This window comes from Lissotriton helveticus, chromosome 8 (genome assembly GCF_964261635.1).
Source record: "Lissotriton helveticus chromosome 8, aLisHel1.1, whole genome shotgun sequence".
Classification (NCBI taxonomy): Eukaryota; Metazoa; Chordata; class Amphibia; order Caudata; family Salamandridae; genus Lissotriton; species Lissotriton helveticus.
In genome coordinates, this window is record NC_136069.1 from 723,591,885 (window position 1) to 723,612,473 (window position 20,589).

Here is a 20,589-nt window from a genome sequence, read left to right on the forward strand (position 1 = left end):
TTCTGCGGGGAGCCTGTTGCTGGTGATGGTGGAGCGTGGTCCTTCTGAAGCTGAAGTGGACGCAGCTGTGGTCCGTCCATGGGAGTCCCGTGGCGTGGCTGAAGGCGATGTCCTTGCTGGAAGAGAAGATCGGGTCGAGTGTGTGTCCGGCGTAGTGGGTGGGGGTGGTCACCAGCTGCTTGAGTCCCAGGTTTGCGAGGTTGTCCAGCAGGGTGGTGGTGTTGCGGTCGTTGTTGTTCTCCAGGTGGAAGTTGAGGTCCCCAAGGAGGATGTAGTCGGCTGAGGGGAGGGCGAGCGGGCTGATGAAGTCGGTGATGTCCTCGCTGAATTGTGTGCGTGGTCCCGGGGGTCTGTAGATGAGGGTGCCTCTGAGGGTGGTCTTGGGGTTGACGTGGATCTGGAAGTGCAGGTGTTCGGCGGGTGCGATGGTGTCATCGGTGTTGGTCGTGATGCGGATGGTGTTCCTGTGGATGATGGCGATGCCTCCTCCTGTCTGGTTGACGCGGTCCCTCCGGATGATTTTGTAGCCGTCCGGGATGGCGATGGCGATGTCGGGCGCTGAGGAGGCGTTCATCCAGGTTTCCGTGAGGAAGGCGACGTCTGGGGCTGTGGTGTCGAGCAGGTTCCAGAGCTCGACGGCGTGTCTGTGGATGGAGCGGGTGTTGAGCAGGATGCACTTCAGGTGGTTGCTGCTGGTGCTCTGCTTGGTGGACGCTGGTGCAGTGCAGGTCCGGATGCAGGAGAACTTGCAGGACTGGCAGATGAAGGGTCCGTGGGTGCGTCTCGGGGTGGCTCGGTAGCATCCAGGGGTTTGGCCGGCGTTGAGTGCGTTGAGGGTGGCGGCGTCGTACATCCGGCGGGTGGGCTGAGGTCTGCGAGGGCCAGGGGTCCTGGCGCTGGGCACGGTCCAGGCGCGGACGGGCACAGACGGGCTTACCTTTGGCGCACCTTCGGCGCTCAATCGGTGCTCCCGCTGCGCGCGTCCGCTGCGCGGTCGCTCAGGGGGCGTCATAAGAAGGGGGACGGGAGGGCGGGTCTGCTGGGCTGGGCGAGCGTCCGGGCCAATGGGCCGGTGGTGGGCGGGGCCTCAGGGACCAGCGGCGGGAAAAGTGGCGAGCGGCCGGCTCCGCTGTGGCTGGGCCGCTCGGGGGTGCTGGGGGGGCGGCAGTGGCGGCAGTCAGGCGGCAGGCAGGCAGGCAGGGCAAGGAGGCTGGCTAGCAGGGCAGCAGGCGAGTGAAGGGGGTGACCCGGCCTCGAGAGGCACAGTGGTCAGGTCGAGGGCAGACAGGACCTGAGCCAAGGTTAACATTTTGAAATTCTCCTTCTGGAGGAAGCAGTTGAGGGCCCTGAGGTCTAGAACAGGACTCAGGCCTTTGTTCTTGGGCACCAGAAAGTAGCAGGAATAGCAACCACGACCTCCTTCTGGCGTAAAAACCCTCTCGATAGTTCCCTTGGCCAAATGACCCTTCGACATGCGATCGAAAGACAGTGGCATGGAGGCAGGTTTAGACTCGAAGGGGAGGGAGTAGCCCCTTCGGACTATTTGCAAAACCCACCTGTCTGACGTGATGGTTTGCCAGTGGGGGAGGTGATGGCTAATCCTGCCGCACACTGGCTGCTGGTGGCCCTGAAAAGTCGCTGCAGGAGTGGGGGAAGGGTGGACTGACCCGCCTGCTGCCTCCCAGACCCGTGTAGCTTGGTCCCATGTCTGCGGCCACGCAGAGGCTGGGCAGTTTATGTGAACCAGTGGCTGGACTGGGTCGGATGTGGTTGGGTGCCTCTTCCGTAGCCTCGAAAGGGGTGTAAAGCAGACTGAAGGGGACGGGATGGGATGACGCAGCTCAAAGATCTGGCCGTAGTTCGAGAATCCTTAAAGCGATCCAGCACGGAGTCTGCTTTGTAGCCGAAAAGGCGACAGATATTGAAGGGCATACCCAGTAATGTAGACTGGACATCCCCCAAAAAGCCAGACGTCTTGAACTAGGCGTAGAGGCTAAAGGCTACTGATGTGGCAATCATTCTGCCCAGTGAGTCGGTGGTATCCAGTCCACAGCGAATCGTGAATTTTGCTGCATCCCTCCCATCCGCCACGGCTTGGGAGAGAACAGTTCGGCCCTCCTCCGGACACTGAGGCAGCACTTGCGCGACCATGTCCCAGATAGTATGGGAGTAGTGGCCCAAGAGGTATGTGGCATTCACGGACCGCAGTGCCAAGCTGGAGGAAGAAAACATGCGCTACCCAAGAAGATCTAGCTTTTTGGATACCCTGTCTGGGGGAGCAGAAGGGAATGAGGCCTTGAAAGACAAGGTTTGGACCACCAAGCTCTCGGGGGAAGGTTGTTGGGTGAGGAAAACTGGGTCACCCGGAGTCGGGCGGTGATGGCTGGCAATAGTCCGTTCCACATGAGCCCCTGTGCTGGGCTTTGATAAGATGGCCAGAAGGGCGCCAGTGAGTACTCCGTTGAAGGGCAAAAGGGGTTCAGAGGAGGTTGCTGCCGGTTGAAGCACCTCTGTCAGGAGGTTAGTCCTGACCGCCACTGAAGGAAGCTCCGGACCTAGGGCCTTGGCTGCCCTTTGCACCAACACAGCATAAGATGCTCCCTCCTCCGTAGCCACGGTAGGGAGAGAAAGCATGCCAAGGTCTGGAGAAGTGTCCAGACCACTGGCGTCACCCAGGTCCTCTCTTCAAGCTGGTCTGCTAAAGGGTACAGTGACCCCTCCCAATCCCCATCACCACTTCCTGGGGGATAGGGAACACCAGGAACACAAAAGTACCCTTCTGCGTCAGATTCGACGTCGGTCTGGCTCCAGGACCATCTTCGGGGTTGGAAACGCACAGAAATTCCTCAACTATTGTTCCCAGAGATTATAGGAGACTGAAAAAAAAACATCATGAGCAGGGACGTAGATTCAGGAGGGATGTTTGGGGAGTCACACCCCGTTAATAAATTCATTCTGTAGTAAATCGTTGGGCACAGGTGCTTTACGTCGTATATGGCGAGATGTTTCTCAGATTTGAATTGGGATTTTTACATACACATGCAGACAAAAACACACACACTCGTCTTTGTTTTAAAGTTCCTAAAAAAAAAGTTCTTTGACTAATTATTGAGCTTTAAGTAACCCTCACAATATGCACTCCTCTCCTTTCCTACTGCTCCTGAAGTCCCCCGCCTGCCCAGCTTGTCATATAATTTATTTTAACCAGCGTGATTGTTGAGAAATCTGCCCCCCCCCCATTTTACTGACCAATTACGCCCCCTGAACAGATGAACAGATTACCAATATTAGCGGGTGTCCTTGTTGCCTTGCGTGGAAGAAAAGCAAAACAAAAGTGCGGATAAGATGCTATTGCTGTTTGTGGGCTGTTTATGAAGAGGAGGAACACATAGCCTCTAAGTGATATCCAACCAATGCCACTGAATGTAGGAATGGCGTCTTTCCTTCAGTACCTGCTTTGGATACTGCAGCATGCACTCCTGAATGATGCTGGGGATCCGCTGCAAGCATTCCCCGCTGCCGTTCATCAGCTGTTGCGGAGCATTTGGTATCATCTGCCTCACAGAGGGATGGTTCAGATCCACATTGAAGTCTGCTGAAAGTTTTCGGTTGTGCTTGAGGTCAAATAGGGATAATGTGACGAAGAAAGGCTCCACCTGAAAGACACATTTCATATAAATACATTTATGTTATCGTCTTGGCGGACCGGCAATATACGAAGCAAATTTGGGCTGAGAGGTGTCATACCAGGCTGACGAACCACACTGAACCAAAATTTCTTCTGCTGTTGAAATTGCTGATAGATATCGGAGGGTTGTGCTGGAAGTATGAAAATGGTGCTAGACAAACAGTGTCATATGAGGAATTCACTTGACACGACAATTACAATTTCTATGACACCATTTTACCAATTTAGCAAAATGACTGGTCCACACTATAGGTAATCGATTGGCTAGACTCCGTTTCAGAGTAGCCAAGAGATCATCTACAGTTTTCACTGTCAAGAACCATAATAAAATGTGACAAAGTGTAGGGAAGGCTGATCTAGTGAACATGATAACAGACTGGGAATTTGGACAGGAGGATTGCAATTAGTCAGGTGATGTTGTCACATGTTTAGAAAGGGCATAACGTTTGTGTTCCATGTGCCACAAATGACCATGCAGAAGTGGGGAAAATACATCTGTGTACCAGTTTTGCAAAATGCAATGGACTGCATTGCTCACTGGCAATCCCCATTAATTGACTCCAGTCTTCATGACTACTGTTATTAACCATGAGGTCCTCTGGGTAATGGAGACAGGAAGCATGCTCAGTCTGACTCTGTATTAAAAGAAAACAACAAAAGCGGAGAGAGGGTTATCCAGGCACCATTGGGCACACTCTAGATGCCAACTGAGCACGTCTGATGGCTGAGAACGTGCTGGTTATATACAGGCATAACGCGAAGACAGCACAAAATGAGATTGAACCTTCAGTAAACGGTCTTCCAAAACTGACCAGAGACAGACCTCGATCTGCATCTCTTACATAATTTCCATTAATCTGCTAAACCTCTGGGACAAACACTAGACGGAAGGGTGGCATCTGGCACTGGCCACATGAAACGTCACTAAGAAAAAGAAAGCTACTCAACTGTATTATGATGCAAACTCTGGTTCCAATGTGTGCCATCAACTATGTTATTTCAATGCCAAACACAATCTATGGCTTCAGCAGTGTAGAAGTAACCAACTTTGCCATAAATACAAAAATTATGCATGTTTCTCTGACTTGACCTTCCGCTGCAGGGGATTACCAATACTACCTATGCTGAGGGACTTAGCCATCGGAAATTAAAAGATGACCTACATTCTCATTTGCAAAGAACCCCACCATTGTTCCAGCGAATAAACTCTTCAGGCAAACTTCAAATCTGCCATTTGTTAGTAAGCCAACTGAATGACGAGTGGTATACCCATTACAGGGCCCTACTGAAGCAAAGTTGGTAGCAGACATAGCAGGCTAAAAATCAGTTCTTAACAAAATACCATCACCATTCTTGGAAAAGAGTTACCTACCCCATCGGAATAATGAGATCCAAAGGAACATTACAGTTCTGTTCTCTTTTACCTGGAGATTTCAGCTGCTAAATTCTTCGGGTCAAACTACAGAGGAAATCAGTAGTCACTGGGGAAATCGGAACTAGAATTACATTCACTCAGTAATCCCTCATTTAAGAAGACGAACCACAGGGTTTCATTGTATCCCTGTTTAACTCTGCCCTTAGTAAAGGTAATTCTGGGGGGAAGGCTAACGTAATGAGACCAAAGCCAGGGCACTCATAATGAGGTCCTCTAAGTACTACTTTGACTCCATCAATTCATGGAACTGAATGGGATCCGGAAAGAGAAGACTACAGGAAATCGCAGCACAGTATACTTTTAATAAGTTCTCAGTTTTTGGATCACAGTACCGTATTTGCTATGGTAGACTGATGGTGACAAGTAAGAATACGTCAAACATTAAGCAACTCAACTCCTTAACACTGCCTTTCGAAATTGAGCATATGATCTTGTTATAATCGGTCAAAATATACTTATAGAGCACAAGCAATGCCAAAATCTTCAACTCTTGCCACTTGAGCAAGTAAATCATTATAGGAATGGTCATGAAAGCTAAAAATCATTAGGTCACTTAAGGAGACAAATAGTCACAAACTTCTTTAAGCAAGTCTACTATTCTACATTTTAGTTGGAAGGGCGTTCCAACGTTTTGCTACCAATTCAAAAAGCCCACCTGAACTTTCTTCTGTTTTTTTTTGTGTGTCTTTTTAGTGGTCCGATGTTGTCCTCTTGGGGTTGCCCCCTCATATTGTGAACGTCATTAACGATCCTCTTCTATGTTGTTTTACGAATTAATGTATCAATTCTCAAATTTTATGTTCATGTGCGTTTGTGACTTTTCTAAAAAAAAAATATGTAAATAGACAAACTGCTGTATGTCTAACAAAATGTTTAGGCCCACTGATGTTACAGAATTTGTCGTCTTCTTCTCCTGGATAAGTTAGATATGAGTCTTTTTGTTTAATGTGTTATGTGATTGTATGTGCTTCCATGTGGTTTTAGATCTTGTATATATTTGGACAAATGTCTGTATTGTATTGTAAAAATTGTCTTTTTATATGTTTTCAACCTACAGCCCTGAAGAAGTCCTGTTTTTAGGACAAAAAGCGTTGGCTGTTTCTTGTAAATAAAGAACTAATAAAGGGGAAACAAGGAAAAAATTCGACCAGTGTACAACGACTTGGTGGCTTCATAGAGAATTGGTTGCTCTTTTGGTCCACTGTCCATTTGTGTGTATTTTGATTTGCATGGAATACTGCATAATGGAGTACACAGGGAATACGAAAATCAGTCATCAAACAGTGGCAAGAAAAGGGAGCACATAACAGGTGGTGCATGCTTCTATACCCTCAAGTGGAACCAAGCACGCATAGTGGAGTTTTCAAGATCTGACATAATCAATATCAGGAATTCAGAAGAGGAAAGTAGGTCCTTTTGGCAACATTTAAGCTGGATGTGCACCTACCACAAGGATGTTTTCTGGAAGGGACAGATTTTAGAAAGGTTTTGCTCATCTATTTATCATATGCCTTCAATGGCTGATAACCAATATGGATGCTCGTCTGATGAGGGAAATCCAAGTAGTACATAGTGTATAATTAAAAAGAATGATACAAAGAAGGAGCAGATCAATGTTGTCTGTGTGGGTAGGCAGGCATTAAAAAATAAAGGGAACAATGCCAAGACCTGAAGTGACTTCACAAATTGACTTTGATGGTTGGAAGCAAAAAGGGGGCAATGATACTATCTTAAACCCATCAATAAGGACATTTCGTGGGAATATAAGGCTGAACACTGTATATGAGCCTGAGCAATTCTAGTGATCTAGATGTGATCAACGGTGTTTATGGTCACAGTTTAATTAAAAAATATCAGGGCTTCGACATAAGTATCTGAGGTTGTCCAACACAGCTGTAGAGGCCAGGCTTCTAGTTGAGTGAAAGCCAAATTGGGCTTGAACAAACTGATCATTCCCTTACACAAATCACTGAATACAGTCCATTTAATCCTGCTCTAACAGGTTTGCAGAGTACAGGAACTTTCACTTGCATCAATAACTGGCAAGACAAGACTAAGGTTTATTAAGCAACAATGTGATAATGACGCAAGTGAAGGAAACAGTGTCCCAACTGCAAATTAGGATTCAATTATTTGCCCAGTAAATTCCCCATACATGAAACTGATACCAACCAGCTTCATAAAAATGTTATTGGGCAGATATCTGAGGAGCAAGAGGCTTTACATTTTGTGCTGGGCCTTGTAAGTGCAAAATGCAGGAAATGCTTAGAAGGTACCCTTACCATATTACCCGTCATACTACTTGTCTCGCCAAATCTACATTGGTTTCGCCATAAACATTAAAATACTAATTAAAACTGAACATGCCAGTAGTAGTACAGTGGGCCTTTTCTCTCTATGTAACATGTAATTTACTTTAAAGATTGTTTTAGCGAATGCAATGCCCATGTAGCATTAAAAGAAGATGACTGGCTCAAAATGTCCTGAAACAAATCAGCCAATAAACATTTACTAATCATCATTGGAGGTCATTAGGGCCAGGTACATTAAGTCGTCTACAATTTAGATTTTGTGTACTACACTAGGCATTTTTTAGTGTTTGGCTGCAGACAGCTTTTGCTGTCTGTTGAGAGTGATAAGGAGGTCAATACAGAGCCATGGAATATCATGGATGGTTACACTGTGCCACTTACTTTACTTTATGTTGTTGGTATTGTGCATAGATAATGTAGCTCCTACAGTCACTTTGTACCTCAGAATTTCATACATACGGAAAAATGGAGCCACCCTGTGCCTACATAGTATATTACAGGCATACATTCCTTCTGGGCTTGTGACATCAATAAAATGCAAGCCAGGTGTTTTTGCTTTGTAAATGCTTATTTCAACCGTCTCCATTCTGTTTTGAAGATAACAGGAAACCATGACTACTATGACCCCTACACAGAAGGTACCCAGCTCTACGTACAAGTCACCAACATTTATAACCAATATAATGCCTGAAAATTTGCTTGTACACCTCAAACAATAGAAGTAAAAGTGAACTCCATGAAAAATTAACCATTATCTTTCTATTGATCCAGACTCAACCACTCACCCTGAGTCAGTCAGCACACTGCATTAACAACTTCACGAATTCCAACATATCATTCCTTTCATCCAACCTGGGAACTGACCAGTAGTAGCAGAAACTATTATAAACTAACCGACTATATATACATGATGAACACTGACATGCCTCTCTAATCCGTCATCTCAATAATTCTTTAAAGCTTTGAGGCAAGATTGGCAGATAAGTAGTCCTCGAGAAAAAAAAAATCTCATGAGGTTGCATCCAATCTGCACATCAAAGCCGGCAAGACTTTTAAGGCTTTTCACATGTATCCACATGACTTAATACAGCAGTAAAAAAGAAGCACATCAACCATGGACTTACAATGCAATTTCATTCATCGGATAAAAAACCTCCTACAGATATCCAAATATGCATCAAATCTAGAGGATGTAAATTCATTCACTCTAGAGAACTTCAGCTATGGCAATTTCTGCCAGCATCAATGAACATGAAGTCAACAACCTTGAATACAGTTAAAAATAAATGAACAAACAACTTGGCGATACCTTCTAAGGACATTCTCCTCCTACCAGGTAGTGCTTGGAGAGATGAAGTTACCAAAGGCAGGATTGTGTAATTCATTCATAAGACTGCTCCATCACTTACATAATCCATTCATTCACATAATTCAATCACCGAATTGTTCATTTCCACTGGCCAAAATTGATATACTATTGAACTTTCCAGGGAAACATTGGTTAGACTTTTAAAAACAAAGGTAGGCCATTTAACTGCATTTTGGTCACTCTAAAATACCAAGTTTAACTTACAATCTGATCTATTTTGATGACAAATTCCTTGGTTTCCGGCAGTTATTTAGCAAAATACCCTTGGAAAAGGGACTGGGATGGTAGTTGAAATCTAAGGTAGGTAAGGTTGTTCAAAGTGAAAGTGGCATCAAAAGGTGCAGACCTAATTACAACGTGGGTATTATGCTCCTAAATCATCACAAGGATAACAACAATTCTGAGATCTACATGGCGTATGTGGCTCCTGTGCATTAACTGTGTATCATATGGTAACAGTGATTATACCAAATGTAGTTGTCATATTTCTAATTGAAACCTCAATCGGAATGTTTTTGTTTTGCTTGTAAATTCAAACCTAGCTGCCATACTGCTTAGTCTCTATATCCTGGACCTCAAATTGAATTAATTTCCATAAGCACTAGAGCCACCAATCACACCATAGTTTCTAAAATAGTCAGTTTTCAGTACACGCTCCGTGCGGCATGTAGATGCAGCCATGGAAGAAATATCCTGTTACTAACTGGTGAATCTGCACTACCAGGTCAGAACAGAGGATACGCATGACAAAGGACTTTGGAGCAAGTTCTCTGGAACTGGCCTTTCAACCTGGGGCCTACCGGAGTATAACCAAGACACCTGGGCCAAAGCTCCTGCCTCTTAGGGAGGAGATGCAACAATTCCACTATGCCCCAAAGTCTGCAAACTGACTAAGAATTAAAATAGTAGCAATTCTGCACATTAAAGGTCAGATTTACGACCCTAAATTACACACACAAACGGGTTTGCGACCCATTTGCACATGCAAAATGGCCCAGGGCCATGTACAATTTCTAAATAGCGAGTCACAATTTATTTGCGACTCGCTATTCAGGAATTGTGAATCGCTATTAGGAAAAGGGCGTTCCCTTCCTAATAGTTTCCGCAAAGAAATGTATGAATGTTTTGTGACCGCAATTGCGGTCACAAAACACTCGCAAATTACCACCCTCTTCAAGAGGGTGGTAATGCAGTCGCAATTTGGAAGGGGTCCCCCTTCCACTTTGTGACTGTCTCTAAAAATATTTTTAAAGGGCAGGCAGTGGTCCCAGGGACTGCATTTTTTTTTTTTTAAAAGCTTCATTTAAAAGCAGTCCCAGACATGGTGATCTGCTGAGCCCAGCAGGCCACCACTCCTGGGAGGGCCTGTCATTCCCAATGGGCTCACAAATTGCGAGAGGCTCATTAATATTCATGAGCCTCGCAAATTCCCCATTGGGAATCGCAAACAGTGTTAAACACACTGTAGTACATGCCATATAGTGCCTCGCAAATGAGTCACAATTTGCGAGGCGCTATTTAGCAGGTTGTACATCTGCCTCTAAATGTATACAGACACCCACTTGCATGCATCACAGAACGTATATAAGAGAAAAGATAGATCTAATTGCAAATAAAAAACACCTGGGTAAACAAATGTATTGACCAGCACTAAAGAAGAAGCTACAAATGCCACGCTGTTAAAAATCCCGAAATCCCAACCTGTCAGGAGGTAAAAACTTGTCACTGACATGATTCTTGTCATATGTCAGAGCGTTTCCTGGACCACACTGAGATACCATAGCTGGAATGTAAGGCAGTACATCCAAAAGAGCGACTTGAAAGATATACTGATAAAAAAATATCGCCTGAACAGTTAAACACGAATCCTTACATGTATATATTTCCTATTCTCAGAAGACAAAAGAAGATAAAATATATCACTCTGATAGTTTTAATCTGAAATCGCAAAGATATATTAAAACGTTACTTCGACTTAATGATCCAAGCAGCCCCAAGAGACATTAGAAAGAAAAAGCCATCTGTGGAAAAACATGGTTGAAACGCTCTGGAAATTACAAAAGATACATAATTGATTTAATTGATATGCAAAAATGACAATGGATTTCCTTCCATGGAAAGGAAACATGTTCTAAGTGGCAAATGTAGAAAACAGCAAAAAATAAACGACAGTCAGGATGCCAACGGAACAATAAAATGTCACAACAGAGATGCATGTGTTTTAGGTCCCGCATTCAAATTCAATGGGATAGAGGTTTGCACAATACGAGGCAGAGGGGAGAAAGGGTAGATTGGAGGCTTTATTTCTTCAGACATTAACAGTAGTTAACTGTCGATTTCCATCATACATACTTCTCTTGTACCCCCAATTATGGGACGAGAAATTAAGAATAGTTAACAACCCGAGCAGTAGGCAATAACAATTATTAAAGAATATAAGGGCAATTCAGTTAGTAGTTTCCAATATATCAATTGTCATTGTTAAAAGCACTGCTTAGGGAACATACATATTTTGCTACACCTTTGCACAAGAATGAAAACACTATTTTCCACATACATGTAAAATATAATGCCCTGACGTAGGTGCCCGTGTAGACATATGTGGACGACTAGAGCATTGTTTATAGAGTTTTAATACAGTGCCTTCAAACTTAGCAGAACAAAAACTACGCAAAATGAACAAGTCTTCCTTCAGGAGACACTAACAAGTACACATGGCTCTGAAAAAATGGCAAACGGGACACAAAAAATAGACTAGTAATAATATGTTTCAATTACATTTGTTGTTGGCCCCTCTTCGTTTTCAGCCACGCAGCTCTGGAGGTTGAAAGCTAAATCATTGCACTTCACAAGTATTCGTTTGCCAAACTTCTCTTCAAATGGCTTCACGTCTGGCTCAATACCGGAAAAATCAAGTTTCTTAAAGAGAAACAAAAGATGGATTAGATAGAAGAAAATTTACCAACAGACACAAAAAGAATCTGATGCAAAACTAAAAACAAAAAAAACAAAAAAAACTACAACCAAATTTTAGACCTGCTGGCAATACACAGTACAGAATTCCTACCACTCGAATTGGAGAATAAATATATAGCAGTATTGATGGTGTCCACTGACAGAATTGAAACACACGTTCATTTTCACCTCAGGAATATAAAATTAAATATTACCTTCCATTGGCATTACACCAAGGTACAATTAAGATGGGCAAGTGTGAAACGATTCAGTAACACAAATACTCATGGTCTCCACCCTGAAACATGTACCACTTCAGTGATGGAACTGAGCTAGGATCCTGCTAAAAAGGACCCTACGCACCACCGATAAAAAAGAAAAGCTGTGATAATCCTGAAGGGGAAAAAAAATCTCCACTATGGTTATCTCGTTCTTTAAATTATATTTGTCGACAGTGAATCTACCTGGCCATCCAAGTTTGCATGGATCATTACCTCAGCAGAAAAACTGAGGTGCTAACATTTATGGTCATTCCAATCCAATGTAATGCTGCGAGCTCAGCAGCTTTTTTGGAGTCATATAATAAAGGTGCTGAGGCAGGCATGGAGAAATTGTGAAGGCAACTAAAGCTGCACCTCTGAAACACCTCAACTCAAGTTTATTTTATGCATGTCCTTAGAGTACTCTGACACAGTGTAGGCCCTGATCACTTAGCTTTAGTAAACTGCTCCATTTTCTGGATCTCCTTCAATTGTTCCCTGAGATATTTTCTAGTATGCATTGCTATCCCAGCATTTCATCTGAAAGGTTCTGCCTCAAATTTGTCCACAAGCGTCCACTAGGTGACATCATGTTCTCATCTGGCTTTAATAAGCGTGCAGGGATGCCATTCAAATTTTCCTTTACTGAAAACAGTGGACACTTCCTTCAGGATGTCCTTAGTAAATACAAATCGCCATGCCAATTTAGACCAGGCATCATTTCCTGAGGTATGTGTTCCAGTTTCTGAAACATGGTGAAAATCATTATGGTCCCCCTTACGTTGGATTCAAATTTCCATTCCTTTCAGTACTTCCTTTCCACACATCCCGCCCCAATGTCGCTTCTTCCAGCACATCACAGCCAGGGCTCAAACTGCACTACATCTGAAGCCAACAGTATAGGTCATATTGCAATCACTCTCTGTGTCAACAAACACTATTTTATTTGGCCAGTCCATCTGTCTAATCTGCCCGGCACATCCGGCCAGAACATAAAGAAACAACGAATCAAGAAGCATTCTTTCCATGCACGAACCTGTGTTTGATGTATTTTTCCACAGATACTACCAAAGCACTCGCCGGAATAACAATTGCTTGCATCATGAAAATGAATAAACCCTTACGATTAAAAACACGTAATCCAGGTTTACAAATCTGATGCTAAGATTAAGAAGCAAACAGTAAATATTCCAAACATGCGTAGCTTACTGTATACAAATCAAATAAATCGGCATATCCAATGATGTACTGAAAATCTAACTACCAAGCGCACATTTCATCATGGTCCTAGTTCAATGATCCATGGAGTAACTAAGGCACTGTAATCACTCTAAAGTGATATCCATTCATCCATCCTTTCATGACCCTCTCATCCACTAATGCAAGACAGAGAACTGCAGGCCATCGAGCTAAAGCGTCAAATGCATAGGTATACTAGACCATACCCAATATTCGCTTTCGAAAACTGGCGTCTCTTGATTTATTAACAACATTTCTTAGGTGGTTTTACAAAATGTATAGTAGGCCCTCTATTGCTTACCTGTGTATCAGAATCCAAGACGAACAGCTTCACCCTGCTTTCATTTTTTAATTTGGTTTCTGCATCTCGGGAAATCTAAAATAAATAAATTAAAATAGTCACTCCATGTCCTGCTGAATAAATGTCAATACCTTTACATCACGGATCCAAAATTAACAACACTGCCCAAAGAAGACATTACTTTCGTCATTCTAGCATGCAGTTATCCTATTTAGATAACAACTTTCAAATGCACGTGACAACTGTCGAGGGGAGTCCAGTTTAAGATGAGCCATTCACAGCCAGACAAGAGTAAATCAAAAGTAAAGAAAGTGCTCATGGAATGCTGTAGCACATGAACACCCTCTTTGAATTTGAGCACAACACACACAGTACTTGGTGTCAATATTTGATGTTTTCCTAGCAGGAGAACAAGTGTTTCTATGTTATCCGCGTTTGTAGTTCCAACTTTAATCATCAACATTTCTGATAATACAGAGAAAAAAACATACGGGGGAATACGTTTTGGAGGATTAAAAGCTGGAGGCACTTGCATCAGTTTCATAGATCACAGTCTCGTAAATTCAGCTGCATTCATCAGTTCAGCATTTGCACATTCTAATTTCTACCTAATGTATGGTATCCTAGTGCTTTTAGCACTAAACTCAAGTCCATGGATCTGTCCTTTCTTAGCTTTCCTCATTTTGCATGACACAGTGCAGTGCCGGCACAATACTTACATATACCAAAAAATGTAGGATAGAGCCATGAAGAGCATAAAGCATGAGGCTCCAACTTGTGAAATTGTGAGTGGAAGACAGTTCCAATGGCATGGATGAGTTAGGGAGAATACCTCCTCCAATATTTTTAATCCGATAAATGATGGAACGCTCAAAGAACTTGACAACAGCATTAGCAATTGGCTGTGTGGTTTTTATGATCATCTTGAGTATGCCTGAAAGTAAATTAGATTAAACTACAGAAAAATTCCGATACTGTAAGCCCTTGTTCCCCCTCACTCCAAACACAAAGAACTGGGAGGCGTCTCTAAAAAAAATACACTCCCTTTATATTTTTCCTTAGAATTTGATTTGCTGGGGTGTGCCTCTGTGCACACGATTCCCATCTATAACCTGGCTTACTGACTGACTCCACACCCGACAAACTTGTTTTTTTTCTGACATGCGAGACTGAATGATGGCATATGCTTCAAAGGTTTAGGTGGGTGGGCTGTATGAAAGAGAAAAACACAGCACTCTGCCATCACACTCCACCTTCCCAACTGCTAGGAAATCTGATTTCACAGCCTAAAACACAGGGAGGGAAAAATCAACATGTTCGACTACGATTCAAGCAAATACATTGCACAGAACATTCTGGCAGAAACAAAGTTTTCTTCAAGAGATATCCTCTAAGCAATGCGTGCAAAAAATTATGAGGCCTGGACCTTAGTGCTATCATACAAATATTTGTAAAGGTGTGCGTCTTCAGAAGACCACTAATACTGTATTTGTTCTGGTGCCATCAGGCTCAGGTCTTTGAGAAACCTGAAACTACTACTGGATTAAGACTTTGAGATGTAAGAAACAATTCACCTAGCAATGGTAGTTTATCCGTTTCACTGCCTGGGGAACGTCCACTGTAAGGTATGAAATTATGTTCGGAAATGGAGTTGGTCTTTGAAGTTGAATTTAAGGAGTTCAAAGTGCTAAAGATGTCATGGTTGTCTAATGTTTAATCAGCCAAGGATGCATGGGGTCTTGGCTGAACAACAGGAAGTGAATTCACACTCAAGAGACGTGAGATTGTGTGCAATAAATGAAGGAACTAGCCAAAACTAAAACTGGTCCTTGCGGTAAAGGCAACCAAAAAGGCAGTTCTCCTGGTCGACACATCTAAATTAAATTAAACATGCTCAAACTGCTGCAGAACCAATCTGGCTACGGTCATCTTTAAATCCCACTGAGGAGGTTGATCTGTAATTCAAGGAAGAATATGTCGGAGTTCTTCAAAGCCAAGTCGCACAAACATATTTATCAGAGGAAAGGTGTCACAGAGAGAATAGGTAATGTTTACAGGAATTAATTAGAATGTTTGTTTCAGCCAGATAATACATTAATGATAAGATGACATTCTAGCAAGATTTAAGCTCATTTAAGTTTCTGTTCGAGGCAGTGTGAGAGACTCCAATAGACCAGAAATTTGGAAGGCAAGGAAGCACAAGACAGTTCTGCAACAACAGTAGGTGTGCGGAGAAGCAAAGATAGGGAGAGTAAAATCGACCAATCATTATAATTTTACTAATAGAAAGCTCTCCTGAATTTTCGAGGAGAGTTGTAAATGATCAGAAATTGCTCAAAGGCATAATCAAGCTTCTCCAATCAGTCTTTCCAACAGCATCTCTCAAAGAGAACTTCCCAGTCTTCAACCAAAATACAAACTCTGGCTACTGAGTTAATTTGTGGTGGGAAAAGATCTGCTTTGGAATACAGTGAGCAGTGCTTTGGTAGAGATCTCACACACAGGTAGATCACAATGGAATCTCCTAAAATTATATGCTTTCACATTCTTCACATCTATATTAGGCAAAACTGCAAGAATATAGTTTGTCAGATTCCCACGCTGCTGGTTTAAATTCATGACAGCAGCGTTATTTTGGATGTTAATACGGTCTTGTAACTTGGGAAGAAAAGGTATGGGACCCAAGAATGCCCACAAGCTCTCACTGGTTTTTTATGAAGATCAGTCCTCATAGATCCCAAGTGGATGATAGTTGGCTGCCCAGCAGAGCTGTGTTGAACCAGTGATAATCATGAAGTACGAAAGAAGCTGAAATTAAATAAATATTTTCAGTGGTTTGCATTGAGTCCACCCACAAAGTTGTCTTGCAGTTGACTGGGAACACATTTCTCTTCCACTGTGGCTCCTGGTAATGATCACAACTTAGAGTCAGATGCTGCTGAAGAGATGTGTGAATGCATGGTTCTTAAGGCCCAAGGATTCTGTCTGGGACCACTAAGCTGATACCGCATGGCGATTGCCCTAACTGCTTTGTATTAGCAAGTACACTGGAACTGTCTTCTTAAAATTATTTAATAATATACCCCAAAGCTATTATTAAAACAAACAGGAGGCAATGGTTCCAGAAAGCTCCTTCCAACTGTAACCCCGTTACCACAGCTTCACCATTTCAAACCTAGGACAAACAACTGTATCATGGGAAATGGGGGAAAGCAGTTGAATGGGAAAAGAGGGAGAGAACAAGAAAAGTATAGGGAGATTATGTCAATTTGTCCTAGAGCCAGATTACTCTGGTGCTAGGAAAGCTAGATTCTAAAACAAGTTTGTGACAGCTCTAAAAAACTTTAAGCAATTGTGACTGCACCAGCGGTGTTTTATTTTGACTAGTTAAAAAACAAAGACCATTTACCGAGTTGCAAAGAATACAAAGATTATGTGGGACATATTTCTGTAGACTGATAATCCGCTGACTCATCACTGACTAAAACACCAGAAAATGGAAATGGTGGCTTCCCCTTAGGCAAGGCTATGCTACCAGTAATGGGAGAAACGTTGTAAGCACTTTAAGAACAAATGTTGAATTGAATTGTAAGCATCAGTCCTGGCAGCCAAGATCTTCAAAAGAGAGCAATTTCAAGTATCTCCAAGGCGATTTCTGACCTGTATATTAAAGTAAACACCTTGGAGATGCACACATGACAACCACTTTTCCTTCTGAAGAATGGCCTCCATGATTTAAGTGCAAGTCATTACCGAGGAGGCTCTCACAGTGAGAAACTATTTAAGGTCAAAAAGATGTAGGGACATCAAATCCTTTATCCTCTAAAAAACAGCAAAGATTGTTAATTTACAGGGTAAATAATTAAGGGGCCAAAACGCAGCCCTGTGGCACACCCCTCCTTTAATATCAAAATCCTCTGTGCATTCTCCACAAACTCCAAACCAAATTCTGGCCATGGCATTCGCATAGATGTGCCTAATAAAATTCACACTACAAGGGTCAACACCCATCTCAAACATTAGATTCCACAATTTTACATGGTTGACACAATCAAAAGCACTGGAGGGGTCCATAAATACCAAATAAATAAAACTTCTCCTTGCTAAGACATATTGTTGATAAGTAAACTTAAATTCAAAGACTGCTCAACTGTGCCCGCCCCCTTTGTAAAAGCATATTGGTTCATTGCCCTCACAGAGTTACCTCAGTCTAATCCTCAAATCTAGTGAGGATAATTCTCCCTGCAGCCTTAAGCAGTGAGTTCAACAGGTAGATTGGCCATTAGCAGGTTGGGTCTCCCCTATCCCCCTGTTTATAAATTTGAACAATCACGGAGGTAGACCAGGATTCCAAAGGGCCTGTCCTGCAAATCACTCTTAAAACATTTGTCAGCAGTGGCCCCAACAGCTCCAGATTGCTTTTAAAAGAATCTACCAGCAACCCATCTGGACCCAGCCTTCATAGAACCAGTTTGATAACTCTGAGGAAGAGTGCGAATTTCCTCTGCACGTTCTGGTGAAGACATGTGAATAATGAAGGACAAGAAGGAGGGACTAAAGGCAAGTACAAAGAATAGACGTTTTGATGGCGTTCAGCACCCACTGATAACGTTCAACAAGCGCCATTAATGATGAAAGGGGACACACTCTCCCCTCCTACTTGGGCAGCATGCTCCTCGATGCTTAAATTAACTTCTTGCTTCCCTGAGGGAAAGTCAGTCTGACTTTCTCACAAGCCTTGAGTTGCGGATACAGAAGACATGACTAGCTGCACTTACAAAAGATGGGACTGAAGTTTGCATTTATTTCTTCCTGATTTTTTTCCTTTTTATTTTTGCTCTGAAGATAAAAAACATTAAGTTCTGGGAAAACCAAGGGAACCTGTGTAATTTGAAAGGAGTTGCACTGTGTCACAAAGATTTTGCGAGTTAAACTCCAGGATTTCACCGTCTGTGGTAAGGGTAAAACATCCTACATAAATGTTAAACAAGCATTGGCATAGCCAATAGGTCTCGCTTTTTGGACCCTATAAGTATTTAGTTATGCAGCAGAATATCCTTGGTGCAACAACACCAACTGTTGCATGGCTAAACACGTATAAGGTCCCAAATGCGAGACCTATTGGCTATGCCAATGCTTGTCCTTGCAAGAGTTTGGGCCAGATAATCATTGCTGTGTAAAGTACAGGGCCCAGGCAACAGGGGTGAGATGTGGCGCATTTTCTTCTTTTTTGAATTGCATTTGGGACCCGGTGCACTCTAAACACTGAAGCAGAGGAGTTAGCTAGGCTCAGAGGGATGGCAGAGGACACTTACCACTTGGCAAAGCAGTCGCGATCATTAGTGAAGCAAGTGCAATGTCACATTTAGTGTGGATTATGAGCGATAGAAAAAGTACCCCCAAAATGATCTCATAAGCCCCACCCTGCACTCAGTCCTACCCTTCCCACTCCCTCAGTCTTGCAATAAAGTTGAAGGGCAGGAGGACAATCTTCAAAACATTTTGCTTAGGGGAGTTCCAAGCAGAAAGGTTTGAAGACATCTGCTCTGGCTGCAAATCGAAACGAAGAAGTCTTGTGTTTGAGTTCGATCTGCTCTGGTCGCGATCACGTGACTTTGGCGAAGACGGAGGCGCTGGCATGAGAAGATCAGAGCTCTAACTATCAGCCCCTGCCACAGACCAAACGTGCGCTCTACGCATAACGCACATCATTTACAAACTCCAGAATGACGTCTAAAGGAAAACCTGAACATACGTTTAACATGTGCAAAATGATAGCTTTATTATTCCTTAAACGTAAAGTTATATCCTTGGTCGCACCGCAGGCAATGCAGTGTGGGAGGATAGAGGGGGTGGAGGGTGATGAGATGGGGCATCATAAAGTCATTGATTATTTCTCTCGGTCCATCAAAATATCTGAAGGATTTGTACTCAAGGTACGAAAAACAAGACACTCAAGAAGAAACTACCGCTAAACAGAACAAGAATTGGCCGCACAGCCGTAAAAGTAACGGCCGCACGGCCGTAAAAGCGAAAATGATCAGACGCGCTCTGTGGTAATCACGCAAGTGTTGCGCACGAAGCAGTGATCGCGCTGGAAGGGAGGCAGATGGTGGCTGATCGCGTGAATGCAAGCGCTAGGCCGGCTATGGTAGCACTTTGAAAACCCTTATAGTAAATGTGTCTCCGAGCAGCTCATGCGCTGGCTCAGGCGAAACCGAAAAAACCATATTTACCATCTAAAGGTAAACTCACAACTTTGCCCCTATCATCATTGTGCAATTAGGATCAACCCGCCCAACTGATACGGCAGAACAGAAATGTGAATGTATAAAGCTTAAATTCAAAGGAGAGGAGAATCTGAAAAATATATGCGTTTTTACATCTGATTTGAATCTAGGTGGTCTACCATTAAAAGGAAGGGTGCAATTTACACTAAAGGAATGGTGTCATGTGTACTAAACAGGGTGTAAATATTGGAAGTAAAATAGAATTGAGACTGGAACTAAATTACATTTGCTTCCAATCTTTGCGTTTCTTTAAAGCTTCAGGCCCCCAGTAGAAGAAACTATTCTAAAATAATTCATCTTCATCGGACCCTTAAGTTCAAACATTCAAGGCAACTGGCCAGAAAGAAAAGAGAAATGTGTGCCTTTTCTGTCAAGTCAAAAATGAACCAAACAATCATCAAACAGCTAACTTACTATCTGAAATTCCTCCTGTGAATAATCATTTTACAAACAGTGTGAATCCCCACGCACCTCGTATGAGTCAGGACACAAAAAAAGACACGCCAGCGAATACATGTAGCTCTTTGTAGCTCGGTCCATAGCACACTGTCCCGCTTCCTGCCCACATAAAAATATCAAATGTTGTCCTGTTTGGTTTATGTGGTCCACTGAGATCAAAACTAAACACTGAACAGCGTATTACTGCCGGTAAAAACCGATGAACTTGGCGTGTGCACTTATTTTATGAATTTAATGATTCATTAAATAGTTCAAACCGCAGACCACAGAAACTAAAAACA

General features: G+C 43.0%; 1 protein-coding gene across 9 annotated transcripts in view; it reads right to left on the reverse strand.

The window, feature by feature from the left end:
• DOCK9 (dedicator of cytokinesis 9) overlaps positions 1-20,589 on the reverse strand; it is a 1,161,971-nt gene that overhangs the window by 546,298 nt on the left and 595,084 nt on the right. For all 9 annotated transcript variants that reach the window (XM_078657525.1, XM_078657521.1, XM_078657523.1 and 6 more), the window contains exons 10-12: positions 13,560-13,634; positions 11,583-11,723; positions 3,453-3,656 (exon numbers count right to left, since the gene is read on the reverse strand). In XM_078657525.1, the coding sequence (XP_078513651.1) occupies positions 3,453-3,656; positions 11,583-11,723; positions 13,560-13,634 (420 nt within the window). The remainder of the gene's footprint in view (positions 1-3,452; positions 3,657-11,582; positions 11,724-13,559; positions 13,635-20,589) is intronic.